The following is a 25318-nucleotide window of genomic DNA, read 5'->3' as shown; positions in this document are numbered from 1 at the left end:
GTTAACTCCACTAGTCTTCCACATATTGTGTAATTATTATTATGGTAGCATCACTTAGCACTAGACTGTGAGAATGACAAAAACCTGCAACCTCAACTCAAGAAAAATTGGCAGGCTGAGTTAAATATAAATAAACCCAGAACACGATGACTTGAACTACCTCATAAAAGCAATATTGTAGTCCCAGTAGGACATATCAGATGTTCAAACAGAGACATTTTCCGTGAAAGAAAAAATAAAATTCATTTTGAATGTGGTGGCAGGAAAACATCTCACAGTTTGAACAGAGGGCGACAAAAAGCTGCGAAAGCAAGTGGCACAAATTTGAAACAGACTAAATATTATCAATTAGTATTAGGTCAGTAGTGATTGGGTATAAAAGGAGCATTTCACAGAGGCTACATCAGCTTAGAAGAGTCCATTTATGAACACGATCCAAAAATACCACCATCATCTCCAAGGCAAAGCACATTTAAAGGCTCAGAGACAAAATGGAAAGGACCACTGAAGTCAAGATAATCAAAATCTGTGATTAATCTCCACAAACCCTTGTCCAGGTAAGGCTGGGCATATCTTTAAGCAAGACAGTTTAACGCCACACCACATCTTTGACAACCGCAGAATAATCTCAGTGTTGAATTGATTCTTCATCAATAAAGAGGAAGAATCAGCCACAAATTCTCTGTGAATTGGGTGTTTTATCACTCGCGTCATGTGTTTGAGTCTCTTCTCTAAAAGTATGTTTACATTGAAAAACAGATAAAGAATTGGCGTGTTAAACAACAGTTAATGTGCCGAGGCTGTATAAGTACTGCATGTTCACAGGAGATAGATGATCAGAGATGTCGTGCGAGGAATACTGATGCAGGCAGGAAGCCATCAGGTTGTGTCTACACTGTGCTGTTCTCCACTCTTTTTTTTTTTTTTTTTTTTTAACTGAGACTCAGACATTCTCACCCACACAACCTTCATATTTAAGGCACTTCTTTTTTGGCAGATGCTTTCTGCTGGTTCAAGAGGGCAATAGCTTATGATGAGAATCTCCCCACAGCAAAAAACGAAATGGCTAAAGCCTCTTTTCAATTTACTCACTATTGTAAACTCGTTTGATAATTAGCTTTGTGGCAAGAAATAATTATGATCAAAATTGTGCAAAAGTTTTAACCACAATTTTCCTCCTTTTGAATATATTGTAGATATTCATGGTTGCTTCATAAAATCCATTCGACATTTTGGAGCCAGCGACCAGAGCTCTCCACAATTTCAGCAACCAGTAAAGCAGACGAGGCTTCATGGATCGAAAATCTCCACAGATTGGATCGGAAATTTCCAAACCATGAATTATGGTGGAATCGGAACCCAATACTGGATCGGCCCCATCCCTAAGCCAAAGTATTTCCAGAAAGTGTGATTTTACCCCATTTACACAACAACGGAGTCAGAGTGTTTTCAAAAAGTCGAGCTTTCAGTTGCTCTGAACACTGCTGTATAAAAAGACACCGAAAATGCAACTAAAGTTTTGAGTCTTCACTTGAAAACATTGTTGTGTACTCCTGGTCAAAGTCAAGTAATAACATTTTGGCAATAAGTGAAGATGTTTTTACATTACTGGTTGGTATTATATTATTGGAACTGCAATATAAAAATCTTTGAAAATGTCATAACTGCAGTCAATAATGTAATATATTCACCATCATCTCTGGCCGAGGTAAGATATCGAACAGATACATTGTTTCACTCCGTTTAAAAATAAGAAAAACTAAGAGTGACTATAAGTAACACTAGCTGATGCAAAAATAGAAAATACATGTGGGGATTATTGTACAAGCAGTTTCAGAACTGTAATCTGATCCTTTGTGTGAAAATACCAAGCAACACAAGCACTCTACTCAACAGTGGGCCAGTGCTGATGAAAAGAGCAGAGAGGTGGTGAGAATTTGTTTCCACTTCCACACCGACAACAACATGCGAGGGAGTGGGCGAGAAATATTGAATTGTTTTTTTTTAAAAAGGAAAAGGAGGGTTGATGGAATTAAAAATCAATCATTTACTCATCAAAAGCTTCTTATGCCAAGATGGATTCAAAAGGAAAGCGTTTGATGTGATTACTTGCTTTTCTTTCCTTTGAGGAACACAGAAACTTCTTTAAGAAGTCAACATCTCTTATGATTGTTCCCAGCATCAAAACGTGTTAATTTTGGTGCGTATAGCCAAAAATAAGAGAAATAATCCTTGGAAGAAGTCCTCTTTCGGAGACGATTCTTGCACAGACTGGGTCCTAGTACAGTATAACTTGCATAATGTCTGTGTATAATTGGCAGACTACTAAAATAGAGTGTAAAATGCATTTGGATGGTCAAGGCATCTGCAGTTTCAGATAAAAACTTCCAAGGAGGAGGAACACTTTGGTGAAAACCAACTCCATGGCCAAAAACAAGAAGCCTGACGTTTACACTGAAGGGAGTGTGATGACCAATGCAGCTGTCATGACATAAGCCCTTTCTTTTCCCTCCACCCTCCCACCTTTTCTCCCAGCCACACCCTACTGACCTCAGTTGATAGGGGCTGAGATTTATAACAGGACCCTGCTAATTACTGAACACAGACTATGAGGATCTCCTCGTGATGCAAGGATTATTACACTCCACAGCCGTTTTTTTTTTTTTTTTTTTTTTTTCCACACCTGGACATATTGTATGTTACAGATGATCAACCATGTGCACAAGATTAACGTTCACCAGCTGCCAGATGGTAGGAAAACAACAACCAGCTGCCAGATGGTAGGAAAACAACAACAGAATGGAGGCAATCTGGATAGTTAGACCCGAGAATATGACGGGATGATTACTGCACAAAACTGCTGTGGATACATTTGTTCAATTTGTAGAGTTTAGGAAAAAGAGGTACTATACTGTTCAATGAGCCCACCAAAAAAATAGCTGACATGGACTGTTGGTATCTGCCGCCACTGAAGGTATAACCTTGATCCAAACGTAAAGGACGTATTGAAGTATGACGCAATAACAAAACAATGATTTGAAATGGCTGTATAAATGTGTCTTTCGTGATTATGTATTTAGCTGATTATTGCTGAATTGTTTTTGTAATCTATGAACAGGCAACCAGTCCATCTCAGACCAGAGACAGCCACAGGCACCCACAATCACCTACAGGCCATTCAATTTACCAAATTTCCTCGAACCCATGTTTTTGGACTGTGGGCTAAATCGGAGCATGAGAACAAGCAAAATCTCTATAAAACATAACTACTGAAATCAACCGTGCATTTATATGCCCACAGGTGGTTCAGGGTTTAGCTACAAAAATATAGCAGACTCTGTGTTGACAAAATGACTTAAAATGTCCCACAACAGGAGGGAAAATACCAAGAATTCTGAATTTATTAAACAGCGATCACACCCTAGCAAAATGTAGGAAAGATAAATCAAAAACAGACATTGGGTCCATTTACTTGGGAGGGACGTTCCTGTTACACCACTGTGATGACAAAGTTGGACGAAATTCAATGTAGCTGAACCTCTGCTGATGACTTTTTGTGAAGACTGAAGGTGCCTGCTGTTACAAAACTGCAGTCGGGGAGGTATTAAAAAAAGGTGTTCCAGTTTTTAAACTGTAAAAACCCTCTATACACTACTCTTTGACAACACAAGTTTGACCTTTCATATCCATAAATTGTAGCATGCAGCAGTTCACGGAATCTCATTACTATTTATTGGCTTCCAGTTTTATTATTATTGATAACTATGAGTTGAGACTTGACCTTTTATTTTATGGGACTTGGGTTTAAATCTGGAATGTTGAACGAAGGGTGACCACTCTAAAAACAAGTGGATGGTGCCATTTGTAGCGACTTGTGTAAATGGGATCAACCAAATTGACACTTGTATACAAGTCAGTGTGTTCTTTTGAGAATCAATTTTTTCCAGACTCTGTAATTCGATCAAACCCGACATTGATTTAACATGTGCACTGTCTTCAGGTACAGTTTGAGGACCAAGCGTGATCTGGAAGTTGGGAAAAAAAAACCTCCCTTGAATAATTCAGACAAGCAAGCTACCTGCTTTAAGTGACTCTTAAAAAAATTAAGAGCAGAGGGTGGATAAAATGTATTTCCCATGCGTAATGATTGAAGCTGTATCAATGGAAGATTGGACTAAAAAACTAATATAATGGAAGCAACGGAGAACTCCCACCTTTCATTTAACCATCTCAACTCATCAGATGTTTTAAAGCAATAAATATTAGCTGTACCCACCATTTAATTATTGCCATTTTATCAGATTTTCATACAATGCCTCCACCAACCCCCTCCATCTGCTTTGATCACAAATGGTTGGTCAACAGAGGCCAGAAACCTCAAAGAAAAATGACTCACACAAAGTGATTTAACTCATAAGGCTCATTCAACCCAAAAGATGATCAAAAGAAACATAAAAAAAAAAAAAAAAAGATGAAACGAGATTTCCTACCGTTGCTGTCGTCCGACTGGTTGAAACCGCACAGCTGGCAGATGGAGCGGACCCACTTGTTCATCTCCTCCTCGGTTTCAGCTACCAGATAAAAAGTGCGGTCCGAGGTCTTGATGTCAAAGACGAAGCTGTCCTGGAACTCCTTCCTCTTGAACGTCAGGCCGGCGTCCACCTGCTCACAGCAGTGCAGGTCGATGACCCGGATGGGCTTCTTCGAGTGGTCGTTCTTGTAGTACTCCAGGACATCTGGGTCTCCACTCATGCGGCCACTCCGAAGTATAAACCAGCGCTTCTTCCAAGCCTGTAAAGAGATATACCAGTAAGAACACGGCTCAAACGCTCAGTGTTTACAATGCATCAGCACTCATTTATAACAATATTTAATCATTTCCTCAAGAAACATCATTAAAGAAATAATTTAATAGAGATAATCAGACTTCTTACTGTATGTGCTGCAACAAATTCAACAACTGGACTTAAGTTGTGTTGTCAACTGTCAATGTAACAGATTTTAGAGGCAAAAGTCTGCTTATTGGAGCACGCTTGTGGTTGTGAGCATGTGTGTGGTTTTTGCATGTGTAAGAGGCCGTGAGGGGGCAAGAGAGGCAGCAGGTGTTTATTCCCTCCCAACGTATTTCCTGTGTTGATATCCTTCCTTGAGCTCAGAAAAGCAGAGCTTCTCCATGTCAACTTCATTAAAACACTGCAGGCTCCTCCCAACCTCACGAAGCGCCGAGTGATGCCACTGCGGGCCAATCACGTTACAGGATGACCTCCATATGAGCACAACACTAACTTCTGTCTGAGTGTAAATAAACAACCTTTGTCATAACCCACGTGAAAAGCAGCAGACATCAACAATCCCCACAGTTAACAGGCAAGCGTTTCGAGAACCACAATACAACACGGTGGATTCAAAACAATCCCATTGTTGTGTTTGTCTAATGGAAATGCAGACAGGAAGAACAGTGGCCTTCAATACAACTGCTCCATATGGTTTTCCAGCAACTGTCCAAGGGGACTGTGTGTTCTCTGTGCTCGGAGACAAAAGAGGAAGATAGACCAGGAAGAGAAAGGGGGGGGGATTTTGGACATTTGCCAGTGATGCACTTCCACCAGGCAATGTCTCACATGCAGGCTGCTGACACACAGAATCCTGCAGGCCTCCTCTCTCTCCATCAACGCAGACACTGCCGCAAGGCAGACACACACACACGCACGCACGCACGCACGCACAGAGGGCAGGGCAAATGGATCAAGCTGCATCGCTGCTGTGCTTTCCAGAGAGATATTCTTAATCTCCTCTGGAACTATGAATGCTAAGTTTTCTATTTAGGGAAGCCATTAACGCTGAGATGAGGAGGTAAACTTAATGACCGCTGAAATAGCTGCCTTGCTTCTGTGCATATTGGCCATCCGTCACACGGTTGTGGCACTGGGAAACACTGTAACACACACTCGAGCTCCGTCTGCTGTCACACCTCTTGCGGTTTAGATAACAGGCAGGTCACCAAGGCTACAATCTGAATGTAGATGCTGAACTGAAGATGCTGCAGGGCATTTTTGGTACTAGAATAGCCAAGAAACCAGAAAGATAGGAGAGAATACACAGATTCTCACTAACAAGAGAAATAACCTGCCACTTTAGAAAAAAGCTACTGAAGAATGCTTGCTCCTATACTCAAGCTGGAGAAAATGCATATTGCTATTCCTGCTGATGTTTTGCCATATAATCTGATTAACAATATGTAACAATGGCTTTGACACAGCTGGGTTATTAAGGCTACACTCTGGTGTAAAAAATATAATTCCTACTCACAGAGGTTAAATGTATGATGCAAGATTTATGAGTGAGAACTGACCGAAATAGATTTAGTGTGCCGTTACCCGGAACTATAAATTATTGTATAAAAAAAAAAAAAACGTTTTACTTTAGGTTGAGCTCACAGTCAAAGGGGGAATGTTTGGGAGTTAAACACAAATATTGTGAGATTTAAAGACTGAAGATTCCCACACAAGCCTGAGGCTTGGCATGTGTAATTCTCACAATACTAACTCCTACACAGTTTATGATGTTGGGCATTTCAAGACTACCTTGAAAGCAGAGAAGTTTTATATGACAGTGGCCTCCAGGCCTTCTACAGTTCAATCGTTCACTCACACACGAAATCTAAAAAGGTGGCACAATTGTAACATTCATCCACCCGCATCATTGTTTTATCTAGTTCAGAACCAAAAACATAGTAATATAGAATAACCAAGACATTTTGTAAGATGTTATTTTAGAGGTAGTTTGATCTCATTGCAATCAAGTACATTTTCCAGTTTCAAAAACTACCCCCGGATTTTTCAAACTTTTGGCTTTCAGAATAAACCAAAGTTTTACACATTTATAGCAGAAGACACGCCCGTTAGAGCTGCTTATATATTTGAATGTATTGCAAAGTATAATTATCAATGTGTGCAATATACATTGCCAAAGACTGAACTGCAATCAATAATGTTTCAATGTGCTGTACATCGAGGCTCTGAAAATTCAAAATGATGTAATTATAAATATGAAAGAAAAGTGAGATTAATCTGCATTAAGAAAATGTGATTAGAAACTTTTTTATTCCATTGACAGCTCCAATTACTTGCATTGCTCCCAGGGTTGGTGTAAAAAGCATAAAAATCAAGAAAAAAAGTTACCAAAAACAAACCAAGTCAAATAAGCACCGTTATTTGAAAGAACAAATATCAATAACAGATATCAGCTATAGAAGTGTTTGTATTTATTCCAAATTTTACAGTATTTTTGTACAGACTTTTTATTGCACAGTATTTTACCATTTTTACCCTATATTATGTGGCATTGATTGACTGATTAGTGTGAAATGTCTTAAATGTTGACAGTGCACTTTGAGCACCTTGCACATTTTTTTCCAATGTGGTTTCCATACTACAAATGGCTAATAAACTGAATCTGAAATCACATGATTGAAATATTCAGAAAGATCACCACAAGCAATATTGTACTCTACATACAAGAAAAGACTATTTTCAGGCTAAAATCTGTCACTTCTAAACCCCCCCCCCCCCCAAAAAAAAAAAAAAACTCTGTTAAGTCTGCAGCAAAAGTGAAAATGAGCCTTTCATGTCGACACAGTGAGTGGGTCTTTTTCTGTTGTGCCCTCATGAAGCTCCAGTCACAATAAAGAATCAGACTAAACACAGGTTGAAGAAAAGGATCACGTTAAAGATAATCGGGTATCTCTGTGTACCTCTAAACAAGGCTGTCTGCTCTCAATGCTCCCACCTAAATTTAGATGTGAAGTATTTTTGAAGGTTTCACAAGCAAAACAATTTCAACAACTGTAAAGTAACGGATAACATCTTTATTTGCAGACGATATCTCCCTTTTCTAAAACTGAATTAATGAATTGATTGTAAATATGCTTTTTGATGAACGTGCATCAGTCTGTAGTCGTGCCTCGAGGCATCGTTTGCACAATAATGTTTGAAGTGAACACATCATTTTTGGTTCAGAGAAGCTTCACATTTACAGAAAATGATTTCCATTTATATGACAACGACAGAAACGCTGAAAACGATGTAATTAACATGCCAGCCCACAAGGTGGTGCCGTTTTTCCCTTTTGTGATGAACAATGCGTTATAAACGTTAACAATTGAGATTACGCAACATTTTCTCGGACAGCCGAATTGAATGCTTCTACAGGTGATTCCCTATAGCCGGCTCCCTACAGGTAAACTATTTACTTAGGCAATGGTGCACATTAGCAATAGCAGCATTTTTTGGTCAACAAAGAGACTGGCACTGAACGTTTCTAGGAAGTCTTGCAATGCCAGTTAAATTGCGATGGAGCACAAGCATTTTGGAAAAGTTCCACTTTGGGAGCCGTTTCTAAGCTGGTAAATAAACCCTAAGCTGCTTCAAAGAAAAATCCCAAACCCAATGCATTCCGTCTTGTATTTTCCATTTTTTTATTCACACATTGCTGGGGCTTTACAATTAAAAATCTATTTTTTAAAAACCCTAAATGGGCGCCAATAATGATCATATCTTTTACTATGCGACGAGAAAGTGCAGAACTAAGGCTCCTTTATAAGAAAAGAAAAACCTCATTCCAGTCATCGATCAAGAAGTTGTACATCTGAAAATAGTCACTATTTATCTCGGATGAAATGTACACAGTACTGCTTTTCATGCTGTGCAACATGTGTCCTGCTTGCAGAGCTCAGTGAAGCATTTCCTTACGTGCAAGTGCTGAACCGTTTCCATCTCTTTTGTCCTTACTTGCCTCTTTTGTCCTCACAATACTGAGGAATTGTGAAGTAGAATAATGCCACATCCAGCTTATTTTTGTTATTTTGATACAAGATCAGTTGTGCCGCATACAGAAATTGAACTTCAGTTATTTTAATATGTTGCCAGTACTATTATTGTTACGCAAACCCCACGTTTCTTTCTTCCAGAAAGTACAGACAGTGATCTTATCTTCAGTGTGTAGACTGAAGTACTCCTGAGGTATCAGAACACAAGGCTTTTCATTTTACTTTCTGTCCGACTGATACACTGATAAAAGCTGGAGGCAATATGGCCTTAATGGTGGCGATAGTAGAGCTCGCCCTGTGTCAGGAAGCAACAAGGGTGAAGCAAAAAAAAAAAAGTGTCAAGACAAATAATAAGTTTAATCAACACTATCTGATGAGCTGTGTAGCAGTGAGAAAACCACATAGAAGGTCATTTCTCACATGTTCCTATGAAGGTTTACCAATAAGGTGAAAGTTAAGTGTAAAAGTTCCTGCGAAGTAAACTGATTCTCTTTTTAAGTGTTTCCATTCAGGCATGAACTTCCTTATTTCATAGAAATACTGTGATGTAACCTCAACAACAAACCCAAGCATGACGTATTTCTTTTCATTAGAAACCAGAGAGAAAGAGAAAGAGGGAGAGACCCGTTCACAAAACTGCAAACCGGGACGACTTGTCCACGCGATTCCGGACAACTCGTCCACGAAAATTCTTATTCTTTTTATTGGAAGGATTGGATTTTAAAGTACATTTGACACATTTGGAAGGATTATTAAGTATATTTGACACGAAGACATAAACATTGGCAGCTGCCCAGAACGCAAACTCAACAGGGGCGTGCTGTGCACCGGCTCAGATGTGATCTTCAGAAATACGTTTTTCAAAAATGTATTTAAAATGTCGCATCATAGATGACGAGCGAGAGCGAGCGCGAGAGAGAACCCCCCCAATTTGAATATTTTGGCCTTTTCTGGAATAAATAAAAAGAGATCACTTAATTGAGACCTGGAGTGCTGCCCATTTTTAAGAGGTCACTGTGACCCCAGCTGGCTTATTCCTGGCATTTTTTTTTTTATAGCTTGTGGCCATCATATTAACCCGGGACAGCTCTCAACCCATGGAGGAAAGACAATTTATTTAGGAGGCCTCCTCCTCCTCCTAAAAATAGACGTTTGCATGCTGTTGAGAAAACAAGCCGCTTTCCAATTCAAGAAGAAGGTTGAGTAATGTTTCTCAGCGTCACTTTGCTGTTAAGCTCCTCATTAAGTGCAGTTATATATTTTTTTTATTTTTGCCCCCACTTATCAACTGGCTGTGCAGCTTTTTTCTACTCCCTCTTGTTTATTTCATACTCCTTTAAATTGGGGGGATGGGGGGGGGGGGGTGTTCCTCCATAGAGTAAATAATGGGGGATGAGGACAACAAAATGAGTGAACCCACCCAGCGCCCGTCCTACAGAGCATGTCTAAGCCCATCAATCACCATCTAAACGGTGGGAAGTGAGGGCCGCAGCACTAAAACTAGGCTGAACTCTTGCGTTCCTCTTCCAACTTTCCCCTCCCCCTCATGTTTGAGGCTACTTCACTGTTTAAGTTAAAAAGAAAAAAGAAAAAGGGAGGGGTGGGTGGGTTAGTCGGGCAGACTCAGCGGGGAAACATTGCCCTTGTTAACAACTAGACAGTTCACAAGGCCGATGAGAAGGCTTTAAGCTCCGGCTCACATGATATCAGCGTTACGTTATTGTCTGAACAAACCACATGGGACGTGTTGCAATTTCCACGTACTGGCGTCTGTTCATCATGTTTCACTACGCTTTCCACTAAAGATGAAACCCCCAAAATAGATCCAATTTCATCAGGTTAACACTTCCTTAAAATGCGGTAAAGAAATTGTGCAGTTTGTGATCTAAAACGATAAGACTACATTTTCAAGAAAAGGGAACAAAAAAAAAAAAAAAAGGTTGAAAGGATTGCCTGCCAGCACTTGAAGCTCTCCAAGAAAGAGGGAAGCCAGCCGTATCTGAATGCGCTACGTTTAGTCTCTTCAAGTCTGATTCAATCATCTCATGAAGGCTTGATCTCACCTTGTCCCAGCACAGTCCTATTTGACCTGGGTCACTATTACAGAGAGACCACAGTACAAAAGGATGAGCGTCTTATTTTAGATGGGAAGGAAAACATCTAATAACAAAACCAAAAAAAAACAACTCCAATGTTTTTGGTGGGTTTGCTCCTGGAAATAGCAACAAAATTAGCACGTGTCACCAGCTCCTTTTGTTTCTTTGGATGTTGATAAGTCGACACGTTTGTCTGCTCTATTTTCAGCAGAATGCAAAACAACGATTCTGTGGGAAAACAAGCCAATTCATACAAAACCTCTGCGACTGCAGCAGCATGAGAGATACAATAGTTTGGTAAGTGGCGATGGTCCTCCAAGGCTTTATGTCACAGTTTGGAAGATAAATGGACAGTAAATAAGCCACAGCAATCATTTACTGAATTTGCACATCTGCTATAAAACACCACAAAATCAAGCCTGGTCTCGTGTATTCAACCACAATTCATCACTATTGCAAAGACGCACACTAATGAAGTGGGAGCTGGCCAGGCCCTAAACAATTATCTAAGGTTTGCCTTTCAGAGCGAAGCGCGGCGTGTTTAGTAGTAGGCTGTGTCAACAGTCTGGATGATTAGAATCAGTCAACATGTTTTTAAATGTGGATGAGCAAACATTCGAGCTAAACACATATGTTATTGGAGCTAAAGGTTTGGGACGTCATATTTACTTCTGCTCCTACTAAAGCGCTGTGGGTGGAGCCAGCAGGTTGTTGTGTTTGACTCTGCCTCCCCGGGTTTACCTGCTGCTGCAGTACACACAGCACACAGCTGCACAAACACCGGCACCGTGGCGGCAGGACCGGCTTGCCTCGGAGCCACTTTGCTTCTGCTGTTAGCTTTTTGTTTTGATCGTGTTGCCTGACGTGTGTTGTCACCAGACCACCAGTTTAGCCCTCAGTACAACGGGTCTTCTGGATGTCCTGTGCCGTGACACCTCAGTTCTCACACCAGTAGACACATCCCAACAATGATAAAACTGCAGAAAAGGAGAGTTGAAAGGGGTGAACATGACAGGATGATAATGCACAATTCAGTGAGCTTTACGAGTGGTCAAACCTCTTTATCCTACCCCCATGTACTAATTTTCACATTCAAACTTGACTGTACTTGTTGTTGCAGAATGTTTCATACAAACTGCAAATTTCGTATTAAACTTGCTTAATTTTTTTTTATTTTTGCATTGTAGCATCAAATTTTAAAATAGTTTCTAAAACAAGCACTGCTATGACAGTGGGGGAAAAAACAAACTTTCCAAGCTTCACAAAATCACAGTGAAACAAAACAGGCGTGTGGTTTAACAGGTTGTGTTTTTAATGACGTTAATGGTAGCGATCACGTTGGTCCACAGTTCGTCAAGCTGCCTTACACTTTGGGAGTGACCTTTTCGGCCCCGTTTACACGACTGACTGGAAACTGCACTGGTGTTTTGTTTTCAATCGAGAAAAGTTTTACATTCAGATGGCAACGTTTTTGCAGAAAAGTTGAAAACACTGTCATTTTTCAGGCCTCTCGTTTTCTCGTTCTCCAACTTTAACTTTCTGCCCTTAAAATCTGTTACCCAGGTCCAGGAATGCAAACCTGTGACCTAGAACTTCACTAACCACTACTCCAGTGTTGCCACAGCATTACAGAAGCATTTACTTACTATCACACTACAGTTCATCTCTGTTATGTTACCTTTACTTCATAAAACTGTTTCTTTAAAGAACGAGTAATTGCAAGATTATAGAGCATCTTCCTCCAACTTACTCATCTAACTGCTGATTTTTAAAGACCTCATGAGATGAAAATCACCCAGTTTTCTTCTTGCGTCTTCGGACTTGTTGTTCAGTTCAGCACTGATTTTCATAGCCATCTAATCTATAACATTTGATTTGGATTGTCCCCATTTTTAATCAACAACTGTTGTCCTTCATACATCAAAACTGTTCCTTTCAGTCAGTTAGGAACAAAAGAGGACTATTTAACACATTGCCAAGTTTATTTCTTTTCCCTTCTGGTGTCCGAGTAAAGCAAGAATTAATCTTTCCATCTCCCTTAGCAGCGGCTGTCACATTGCAATGCATGAATTAAAAGTCTAAACACTTGTGATTCTGATTAATGTGGCGAGAGGAGACAAAGCTGGATAGACGATGACGACAAAGCCCCGATTATCTGGGCCTAATCAATAGCGGGTCACACATCACAACACATTCCCGGCGCAAATACAAGAGCGCAATGCGGCTACATTTGAAGAACATGTCTTTCCCCACTCACACAGCACCAAAAATAAAAAAAGAACATTTCAAGTTTGCACAGATTGCTTCTACAACTACTTCAAAGACAAATCCAGACCAGGAGTGTCAAACATGCAACAGGGCCCAAAAATATAAAACATTAACAGACTTAATGTAGCCACTTTCAGAATATTCTTGTATATTATCCTTTGCATCAAACCCAGGGTTTTCCAAACACGTTCACTTCTCACTGGGATAAAGCAACATCGCAACTTATGCTGAATGTCTAAGCTGTGCCAGAACAGGTTATGTTCTTGATAAGCAGTCAGAGCTCCGCCTCCTGACCAATCAGATCTCTTGGAAAATGATCTGCCCATTCTTAAATGATGGTGATTGGTGCACGGGCTCAGCGCTGAACTGCAGCTGAGTGGAAAGGAGAAATTAATTTACAGTGATCTTTTTGACATGATAAATAAATCCTCATCACAGAGGCTTTCAAGAATGTTTTTGTTCTGGACTTATTCCATGTCTGTTTTGCTCCACGAGGGTTGATCTGTGATAATGAGGTTAATGATCACCTGCAGAAACATGAATTTATGGAACGCAGAACTACTACACAGAGAGATCCTGGATATGTTGATCACAGTTCGCAGTCCAGGTATCAGAAGAGCTATTTGCTAAAGCGGTGGTGCGCATGCACAGTCGCCGTGTTTCCACCGTCTCCATGGACAGAGTTGCCGCATTTTCAAAAAGTTCCACATTGGGAGCCATTTTCAATGTCTCTAAACACCTTTGTCATGAAAATCATCAAGTTTTGCACTTTCACTTGAAGACGTTACGTAAAGGGGGTCAAATCACATCGTCATCTTGCGATTACTATAAAGGCATAAATTCTATTGAGGTCACTGAAACATCCGTGACTGTAAACACATGATCAATTTTAAAAGTCAGTTTCTGCCACCTATATCAAAAGTGGTGGTATTACAGTTATGTAATATCTAGTCTCTGAAAACTCAATAAAACTTTGTCTTCTTCTCGGTGCAGAGCAGGTGTAACGTCTCTGTATTTACCTATATGACATTAGTTTATGTGAGCTTATATAAACCACAAGTTGTCCCATTGTAAGTTATAAGTTCTACCTCCTGGCTCCAAGTGAGACGTTAAGCAGACACTGGTCCCAGACAAAGTTTACAAAAGACCTTTCTGGAGTTTTGCCAATATGTTCTGGTCGCAAACACGACACAGTTCCAACAGTGTGCCAACTAACGTGAGCATCTTCAGCAGCTCCAGTGGTGAAACTGTCCAGATGCTTTCGTCCATTCATGTGCCTAGCAAGGTAAACACGAGACAGATGAGAGAATAAAAAAATAAATAAAAAAATTACAAGGCAGTCACAACCAACACATGCATTAGAGCCCCACTGCAGTGTAAAATCAAACAGCTCAGGTTTCTCAGTCGACGAAAACACGGACCTCTGAAGAACGCCAGATGCAATACACGCTGCAACGCGGGAAGATCGGCCTCAAACAGACCAATAAATTCTTGTGTGTTAATAAAGAAGGTGGGAGGTTAGCTGCGGGGCACAAATACAGACGGGCTCCTCTGGAGTAGGAACACTTAACTCTTGATTTTTCCATCGTGTGTCCAATTTGAAAGTTCACAGCCTCCTTTGAAACAAGACAGGAGCTCTCAAACCTCCTTTGCTTCTTGTGGAATCCATTTGAAACGGCTCTCGCAAGATTACAGCAAAATTCGCCAGCACATGCGATGCTGTCACATGACTGTGCCGCCCTACAGGTGTATTCGTGATGAGGCGGGATGCTGCATTCAGTGCCCGAAGCTCTCATTCTCTCGATGCTTCACAGGGGCAATGAGCTGGGAAATCTGCCGCACAGTCTGAAAAGCTCTCAGTAGATATAATCAGCCTCAATTTGCAGTTGAACAGCTCCATCATTAGAAAAATGAGTAATCTCTCGCCATGTCTCCGTATCAGCAAAAGGCTTGGCTTACTTAGCATGAGCCCACCCTGACAGTTTGACTAACGGCAAGTATTATCTATAATCAGAAGTCTTTGTGTCGCTTCCGTCTGCCTCTGCCATCTGTGTCGGCTCATGCTCGCCTGTACGACAGGCGTGCCCTGAGCATCTTGTCTTTTTTAGCTCACTACAAGGTAGTTTTAGATACAAAGCAGTGATGGAAATGGCTAAACACTGTTTTCACACGAGGAGGATTCTCCGAGTTGTCAGTACAACTGTATTACTCCGAGCCAGTGATATTTTATTCAACACCCTGCATGTACAGCATCAGTAAATACAATGAAAGGGTTATCATGTAGCATAGCAGCTTACACACAACACACATTATACACAATACACTGTAGTTTCCATGAGCAACATGCATGAATAAGATTGTATATTTATGAGCAGTACTGTATAATATCTGGAATTACCATTGAACTAGCAAGCATCTATCTTTCGCTCAAAACATTTTTATTTGGGATTCACCAATACCACTTTTTTTTCCTGGTATCAAACCGATACTGGTATTGGTATCACTGCACCCCTAATTTTTATATATCAATATGTTGCCTTGAGATTTCAGAAATCAACAATACTTTTGTCCACCTCACAACAAACATCAGTCAACAACAGATTTTTTATTTTTTACTTTTATCCATCCATAATCTGTACCAGGTGTGTCAAACACGTTTTCGTTCAGGGGCCACATACAGTCCAATTTCACCTTGAGTGGGCCCGACTGGTAAAATAGTGCCATAATAACCTTAATACGTATATTTTAAGGTCTCTGTTGTGGTGCAGAGTGTACATGATGAAAATCTATATTTAAAGTTAATTTTAATGAAACCTTCTGGTGCAAAACACAGTGAAATATCCAAAAAAAAAACCTTCTCACACTCGCAAAAACATGCAAATTTGAGCTCTTTTTTGAATTTGACATTTTTGCTGGATGGTTTGGTGGGCCAGATTGGAGCCTCTTGTTCAGACCTTTTGTTTGACCCCTTCATTCTATACCCGCATTGTCTACTTTTACATTAACAGGGAATATATATAACACACAGATATTACTTGATTAGGGCTGTCAATCGATTGAAAAAAATGTATTACACAATTTTGTTGGCTACTCGTCAGCCAACATGGCAACATGCTGCTTTGCTGCAGAATTACTTCTGAGCTAATGACTTTCACTTTCGCAATCAGCCTTCATGGAACTTTTTAAAGAGACACTTTCTGCCTTAATATTATTCCACTCTGTACTATGTTGCTCTGTAGTCACAGTGCTGCACCCAGAGACACTGCACATGCTGCTCCAGGAAGCGGTTAAAAAAAACCAACCAAAAAAAAAAACAAATGAAGTAAACAAAACTGTGTTAATCATATACATTTTTGAACGAGTTAAACATTTCAAATCAATTAATTAAATTAACAAGTTATTTATGACAGCACTAAAATTGATAAATCATCATTAACTCCTGGAAAATCAAGGTGCTATAGAACTCGTTTCCTCTGTCAATGATTTAATGCATCAGCTAAACATCATAAACAGGTTATAAAAGATATAAAGGGCAGAATTTTTCAATGATTTATGGCACTGATTTCTCTTTGCTCGCCAACATGGAATAAATTCTCTTATTTCTTTGATTTGATTTATTCCAATTGGCACTTAGTGCTACTCTGAGTCACAATAAAAAAGATCGCTTTTCAATAATCACTTCTCATCCTGTCATCTCTGCAAACAAAACAAAGTAACAGCTCCCTTTTATTGCAAATATATTATATTTGTCAATTGTTATGATAAAATGTCCAGTGGCAAACAGATGTTCATTACGACTAATACAACATGTAGGAGGGAGGAACACAGAGATTAATAATCTCTTTTCCAAGTGTGTTCTGAGGAGGTCAAGGGTCTTGCTCAGGGACTCCAGTCTGGGTTTTTTTTGGACTGTGGGGGAAACCGGACTACCCATAGCGCGCACGCGCACGCACGCACGCACGCACGCACGCACGCACGCACGCACACACACACACACACACACACACACACACACACACACACACACACACACACACACACACACACACACACACACACACACACACACACACACACACACACACACACACACACACACACACACACACACACACACACACACACACACACACACACAAAGGCCCTGTATTTGAACCCACGACATTCTTGCTGTGAGGCGAGAACACTAAACACTGCGCCACCATGCACCAAAATGATCATGGAAATAGTTTTACGATTAAATACCAGATTAAAGAAGCAACATCTCTGATGTATGTATATTGCGTGAAGGCAATAACACATATCTATACGTGTTGTGACTGTGAATATATAGGCTAGGAGTAGGACCATGGCACCAGATAACCTTGGTTTCATATTGGTTTTTTTATTCACTGGCTCCAATATCTGTATGAAGTGAGCAATGTGAATGTTCAGTTCCTTCAGCTGAGCTGCAGTGACTCAACAATGTCTGGATCCAAAGATAACCCAAAGTGATGTCAACAGGAAAACAAGAAAGATGGAAACAACAAAAAAAAACCTCAAAAAATAAGAATGTGAAAGTGCTACAATAAATGAAACGTTCATGTCAGCAATTTGTTTTGAAGTTACCAATTGTATGGAAACTTGCATGGAGGATTAATGATTGAAAAAACACACTGAAATATGGCACAAACACTTTTTTCCGGTGGACCACAGTTTCCTAAACGATATATCCGTGTGATTTGGAGAAACTTTGCATGCTCACAGTTGTTTTCAGTTTGAGTTCAGCAGCCGCCTGGACCACAACCACAGCAGAAAAGAACTTCTACAATTCCAACCCAACTGAACCATCTCACACAGTTTACTTATTAGTTACACGAATACCTTGCGATGAAAATACACCCACATGTCAAATACTGTAGAAAGTGTAAACACAGATAAAAGTGTCTACAACTGTTTCACTTCGAAAGACAATACATTTAGATACCACACCTGAAATCAGAGAGCTGCACAGCGGTGTAGTGTTTATCACTCTGATCTTAAGAATATCTTCAGAGTCTATATTGAGCTTTGAACTTCTCTGTGTGGAATTTGCATATTGTCCCTATGCTTCCAGCTACTTCCAATTCCTCACAAAGAAACAAGAAATGTGCCAATTGATTTATCAAAAATTGTCAATATGACCATGTGTCAGGTTTTAATTTTGTCAAGTATCGAGTCATGGCATGGATTTGCCATAAATAAACAAACTTCTAACAGTGCTCTTTATCTTGTTAGACACACCAGCACTATCTTTGTCATATTTTTTGGGGTCACCCGTGGCATTTTAGAAGCAGAGCACATGTTGACTTTGTTGTTTTAAACCATGTTTCTTTGAATGCACAGTGAAACAGTGAATTGACAATTGTTTGCAGTGAAGTTCATCTTTTGAAATATGTGTATTGCAAATGTTTATATCACAATGAAGATTCATTTGGATACATGTCATACAGATCTAATCCGCTCATAAAATTCACAATGCATGAGTGTCATTGTTGCAGCCATCTGTGCCCGACTGCCTTTTCTTATTTGGTTAAGTGGTGAAAAAGAGAGACGATGATTGGATGGAACTAAAATGGAATGGGTTGAGGTTCCAATGAGAGGAGCGTCCAACATTTAAACAGCTTTTTAATCCTATATGAAAGTCACTACCAAACCTACCTGAATATTTTTAAATGGAATACAATGCTAATCTAAATCGCTCCACTCAATCATTTCAAAATGGTGCAAATTACATTAAACTTTCCATGACCTTAATCCATTCACTTGGGTCACAGTGATCTGACAGTGGGTGATGGGCAGGGTGCATCAAAGACAGGTCACCAGTCCATCTCAGGGTCAATATAATGAGACGGACAATCTGAGGACAATTTAATGTCAGATGGAAAATTCTGTGCCAGGAGTGTTGAAGGACGGAGGAGAATCATAGACGAGTATGTCGATGTCACATGGCACCACCGTGCCGCCCTGATCTTAAACATTTTAATGACAAGTCCTCATGTTAGTCGTTTTAACGAGAAAAAAAATTGCATGTTCTATAAAAGTGGGAACCACAAGAAAATTATCTTAAAATGTGTCATAAATCGCAGTGTAATCAAAATGTTGTCTTGCTCATCCTACGATGTAGACATACATCATCCAAGATATAAAATATAAATATCACCCAAAATACAATAAAAGAAAATAGAGAATATAGAAAAGAAAAAAGTGCAACAAGATTCTAAAATAGAAATTTAAAAAGCCTGAAAATGTCCTATATATATATTAAAAAAAAAGAGTAGCCTCAATAAACTGCAATTGTCAATAAATATGAATAACATATCCATAACACCTCACTGAGGTCAGAACTGGAATGATTTTGATCAAAATCTTTAATGTGGAAACTGAGCCATACAGAACTAATGTTGCATGTCAAAAAAAGTTTCTAAACATAACTACTCACATACGTCACTATATCATTCATGGCAGTACTTGGTCGCCCGGAAGTTGACAACAAAATAAACATTCACCTTGTTTGCTTCTTGTAAATATCTGGCTGTTATGAGCACAACAGGAATCTGTATTTTGTTGAGCTGTTAGACAAATAGCCTCACAGACAATCGCTCCAAAAATAGCCCGGTGCTCCAGGCGGGAGGCACCTTTAAGACCCCAATGTGAGACAAAGTTCAAAAATAGCACTTCGACACAAAAGCAATAACAAACTGGCAGAAAGAAAAGTTATCACCTGAAGGTTTCTGCAAGCCAACAAACTTAACACCACCTTCAAAGACACAAACCCCCTCCTCCCTCTCCAGCCAAAGCAAAGATCCACACTTTTAACGTGGCAATCAAACACCAGATTTATGAAAGTGTATTAAAATTCTCACTGCTTTTATCCACGGTGCTAAAATTTCTGCTTCATGCCCAGTTTTATTTCCATCTCTTGTACAGAGTGGCCAGCCAAAAGGCCTTTCTACCGACTCGTATCACGACTGTAAGGCTCATTAGCTTCAGAGGGTCAATCTAATGACAGTCACATGATATGTAATCTCCAGCTGGTAGCATGATTCCTGAATATGACTTAGCATTTGGAGCTAATCATCAGTGTCGAAACTAGATTTCTCTTCATGCATAGAATATTAGAGGAGCTAATAATGAAGTGTAACAATCATATGATGCCGCCGGACAAAGCAGCCCTTGCACAGACACGAAATGAAATCTAGCACAGGGATCACTCTATGCTGTTATCTGCAATCAAGTCCCAGCATTTGTACAAAATACTGCTGTTCTAGTCTAACTAATACAAAGTAACCTTTAAAAATATAGTAATTTATGATACAAAGAGCTGCAAAGTGGTTAAAAGTGAAAACCAGTGAGTCACAAAAGTTGCATCAGGCAGCTGTTTGTGATCCATGTCGTTATGTGACTCATTTTTATTTAGCAACATTACAAGAAAAAATTTCCCCTAATAGTGGGCGGTCTCAGCAAATTGCTCAAAACATCCCATTTGCTGGCCCAAACTCAGAAAAATTAATTGGATCCAATTTCCTTCAGATTATTTTAAGAACGGCTCATAAAGTCTGGATGGGGTAAGATGAATTTATGTACTTCAATACTGTGATTAGAATCTAATCTTACACCCTTTCATACGGAAAAGGTCAGTAGGAAACATGCAAAGGAAGTCTGGCATCTGCGACAGTTGAAATAAATATACTGTGGGTGACAAATGCTAAATGGACTTCCTTTATAAAATGTTTTTATACCAGTTCAGCAATATGTCTTTACATAGTCACTCTATTAATGTAATTCTTTGAGGGTTTACAGACTGACCGATTTACATGAATACTGCATTCTGTGTGATCCTGCATCAGTGACGACACAATGCGACGCCCTGCGAACAAAGCATGTGGCGTTACAGAAGAAGTCCTGCCTTGACTCTACAGTAACACCACCTTGGATAGTACTTCCAACACTTTCAATCTTATCAGATAGAACAGTTGACATTAGCATGCAGACAATCAGATTGCCTTCAGTCTGTGCAAAGCTCAGTCGAGGATCCTCAGGATTATCATTACGACCAGACCCTGGAGTACAGTATGTCTCCTTACCTCTCAAAATCCAATCTCAAGTGTCGTCACTGAATTCATCTTAGTAACTCTCCCTAACCCAGGGGTCGGCAACCTTCAACACTGAAAGAGCTGTCTGGATTTGTTTCCTACTAAACAGAACACACTGGGAAATGTGTACTTTAAATGTTGGACCTTGTGTGGGTGCTGTTTGTTTTTGTAATGAAACCACACACACGTGCAGAGAACAATAAGCTATGAACATTAACAATGACAAGTACACTGACATTTATATGGACAGATGACCAAGGTGAATTGCTATTCAGGAGAATATGGACTGGGACTCATGACACTCTGGAGGCCACCATTGTTGTTATTGTTCATCTACTCACACGTGTGCAGAACTGTTTACTCCGGTCATGGTGCAAATCTGCAGTAGCAGCATTTCTGCCACGCAAACAGATGGCGCGATCTAGCATTTTCACTTGAAAATGTTAGATAAACAAGGCTTTAATTTATTACAGAAAAGAAAATTAAATACATTTTCAATAATAACATGGAATTGGTGCGATGACAAAGAGAAACTACCAGCTGAAGTGACCAACAGATTAAACGCTCGCAAAAACAACGGTGGTCATTTCGTGGCCTTGTGTCAGTACGAATCACACTTGTAGATGAACAAACCTAATGGTGATGGAGTGTTTTGACTTTGATAGTGAGTCACATAAAGCCACCCCAGTTGTGTGGCGTATGGAGGGGAAGGCCCGCAGATGAAATGGAACAAGGAAAATGTCTGTGTGAACGCTGGGTGTCTGTCAAAGCAGGAACTGGGAGGCGTTTGGAGTTGACCTCCGAGGGCAAGGACTTCCCAAAGCCCCTCTGCAAAACAACAGTGGACCCGGCAGCTGACAGTGCGACACAGCTCCGCTGCCGCCTTCAAAAATGCTCCGACTCCACTTCCTCTTGCGTGTCGTGCCACATCCGCAAGAGCGCGAGACGCTGGAGTTCTTTGAATGTCTGAGCAGGAGAAAGGAGGAGAAGCGGCAGATATCACCTTGCCGATATGATCTGTCTGGAATGTGGCACTGCTTTTCTGTATGTGAACAGACACGTTTAAGATGTCACATGCCACAGCGGGGCAGATAGAAGGGTTTCATCAACGGCAGCTCCATTCCTTTTTATTATTCCCGAGAACTGCATCGGCATCGACTGCATCGGCATCTTTTACAGGACGCCATGCCACATTTATGACGCATACTGGGCATGTCGGGTGTAATTCATGCACGCATGCATGATTAATTAGGGTGACTTATGCATAGGTCAGCAGTTAAAACGTTACAGGGGGGTGGGTGTCTATGTTTCGGGAAAAAAAAGGCTCGTTTTGAGGGGATTTTCATCGCGAGTCAATAAATAAAAAAAAAAAAATCTGTCAGCAATTCTATTTTTATTGGGAGCATATTGATTCGATAGAAGTTCAGAAGAAGAGCCGCGTCCAAAAAATGAGACAGCTGTGGGGGTTTAACAGCGAATTGTCTGATCACAGATTGATGAGTAAAATAACCCCGCCAGAGTTGTGCTGAAGGCAATGAGTAAGTCTTGCATTCGTCAGTTGTTTTCATGTTCCTTCTGCTTATTTTGGACATTGTTCAGAAAAAGCAAACCAGCCATCCCCATCCCCACCCCCCCCCCCCCCCCCCCCCCCAAAACACAGCCCACCTCTGGAAACCTTAATCAGCCCCGGATAAGAGATAAACTTCCAACCGAGTGATTCATTCAGCATGCTCCGAGACGCTGTTTTCCTCGTGTTGTAGAGATGCAGTGAATGTGAAAATGGGCTACACACGCCTGCAGTGCCACGGTCACATGTTTGACAGGGGGGTGGAGTTTATTGTTGTCGTTTTTTTTCCTCTCTCCTTTTGGGGTGGTGAGGGGGACACCCATAGGTTATACTCATCTGTTTGTGCAGCAAGCAGCAATTGAAGAATTAGTGAGTCACGGCTGAGAGTTAATTCCATTGTTAAACAATTAGACAGCACTTAACTCGGGACTCGTCATGTTTGTTAATGTGTACAAACATGTTGTCACCTGTCTGCGCCACCAGTTGCATTTACACTTTTAACTGCCACTGCTTTGGCTTTGCATATGATTTGCATGGCAGGCCTGCAGTGTTAGCAGTAGTTTTCACTCCTGTCTTACACGTAACTGCATACTGCACTAAACAACACATATGGCTGTATGCCACTTAAAGAAAAACAAAACAAAAAAACCCCCCATCCATATCAGGTCACTGCTGGGACAAATCATTTCACTACTACTGATTAACAAACACAGACCTCATCTGGACTTTGTGATAGAAAAGTGGTTGAATATTGACTGGGAATGTGTTGCTAAGGATTAAAATTCCTTTTCATTGTTGCAAATAATCACCTACAAATGGCACAATAGTACAAACTGTTGTTGCACTGAACATAGAAGCCACAGCTCTGAAGCAATACATTCCTCACACCTCCTTAGCAGAGCCCAGTCCAATATTATGACAAATCAAAGCTCTCCACCACAGTACCAAACAGAAAACACCTCCTCAATGGAATATTTGAAAGAAGCGTTTGTAAAGAAGTTCTTTTTTTTTTTACATTGACTTAACTACGTCAAATGACATGAATACTGGCGACTATACAGCCACAATTGTCTATAGTCTGACTTTAAGTGGAAGGAATTTCAGAAACACAGATTAATGCACTCACAAGCCTGCTTGTTCTGCACACTCGATCTCATGATACTGTTTTATAACTGAAAACGTGTGAGTGTGTGTGGTTGTTTATAGGTCATTTCTCAGGGGTGAGGAGCAGGGTGAGAAAGGCTGAAAGCTTGTTCTCTGCTCTCTTGCCTGCAGGCCATTACGTTAGCTCTATCTGCCTTGTGAGACCCCCCCCCCCTCCTCCTGTTGTTTATAAAGTGCTATAGCCAAGCAAGTATTTTCCTTTGCACTGATGCAGCTGCTGTTCCATACCATCCGCAGATGGAGGTCTCTGTGTAAACATTACCCAACTTTAAGTGGAGGACAATGAGGAAACGACAAAAGAGAGGAGATGGGGTTGACGAGGGGGATGCATCTGAAGACATTCAAGGATGAATTTCCAGATGAAACAGGGAGAGATGACATCATGGTAAAGTCAGCTCGCAGCAACATGGAGAGGCCTAGTAAGGCAACACCATACATAAACAGTGGACAGCTGTATTTATAGGAGATTGTCTCATGGTTCTATCTGCCTCTATAAATCCCATTATCTGATTTGCAGCCGTTCCCTCCTCCTTCTCCTGCCCAGCACCCAGCAAGCGCTTAGAGGCAGCTTTGGCTTATTTTGGTTAATAAAGATACTCAAATGCTGGACAGATATCACCATTGTTGTGACATTAAAGGCTGAAATAAAAAAAACTGGCCACACCAGTGCTTGATTAGACATGACCTAATCATGCTGGGATAAGGCCAAAATGACAGTTTGTGCACATATGTGGTTAAGGTTATAGTAGAGTATTAGATTGGCTGGCCACGGGAGCCCACAATGCGTGGCCCCTACACGTAGTATAACCTGCCAACTGCATGCAGGCATGCGACACCTTGATGAGGACCATGAGCGCTATGTGGGACACAGTGTAGAGAAAGTAGAATGCACCTGTCAGCAGGGGAGTTTGACAGCACGTCAGGACGCAGGTGAGCGACAAACGCCAACATGACAGAATACAAACAAACAAACTGGGTTAGTCGGTGTAACTTTTAAACGGGGCGGAAGTGTAGTGCACTTACATATCTTCTAAGTTTCTTCTCCGGCGGTGATTTCCTCAGCCAGCCCTGGAAGATTATTTCTCCGCCGCCGCTGCTCATGTTTGTCGCGGTCAGTCGCTCCTTTTTTTGCGCTTCAACTGCCTGTCCGTCACTTTCAGTACATGACGGATCCTGAAGCCTCTTCAGAGAGTTGTTGTCGGCATCTGGCTCCCACTGGCACAGTCCGATCCCCCCATTTGAGACCCCGAATGAGAGGAACGCCTGCCGGAGGTGTAACCTG

At 40.6% G+C, this 25318-nt stretch overlaps 1 protein-coding gene across 1 annotated transcript in view; it reads right to left on the bottom strand.

Annotated features, from left to right (window-relative positions):
- gab2 (GRB2-associated binding protein 2) overlaps positions 1 to 25318 on the bottom strand; it is a 39770-nt gene extending 14452 nt beyond the window's left edge. Inside the window, exons 1-2 of the mRNA XM_080514042.1 lie at positions 25060 to 25318; positions 4491 to 4791 (exon numbers count right to left, since the gene is read on the bottom strand). Coding sequence (XP_080370168.1) covers positions 4491 to 4791; positions 25060 to 25137 — 379 coding nt within the window. The 5' untranslated portion in view covers positions 25138 to 25318. The remainder of the gene's footprint in view (positions 1 to 4490; positions 4792 to 25059) is intronic.

This window comes from Blennius ocellaris (assembly GCF_963422515.1).
Source record: "Blennius ocellaris genome assembly, chromosome: 2".
Lineage (NCBI taxonomy): Eukaryota > Metazoa > Chordata > Actinopteri > Blenniiformes > Blenniidae > Blennius > Blennius ocellaris.
The sequence above is the reverse complement of the archived record's forward strand: the minus strand, read 5'-3'. Positions and strand labels throughout refer to the sequence as shown.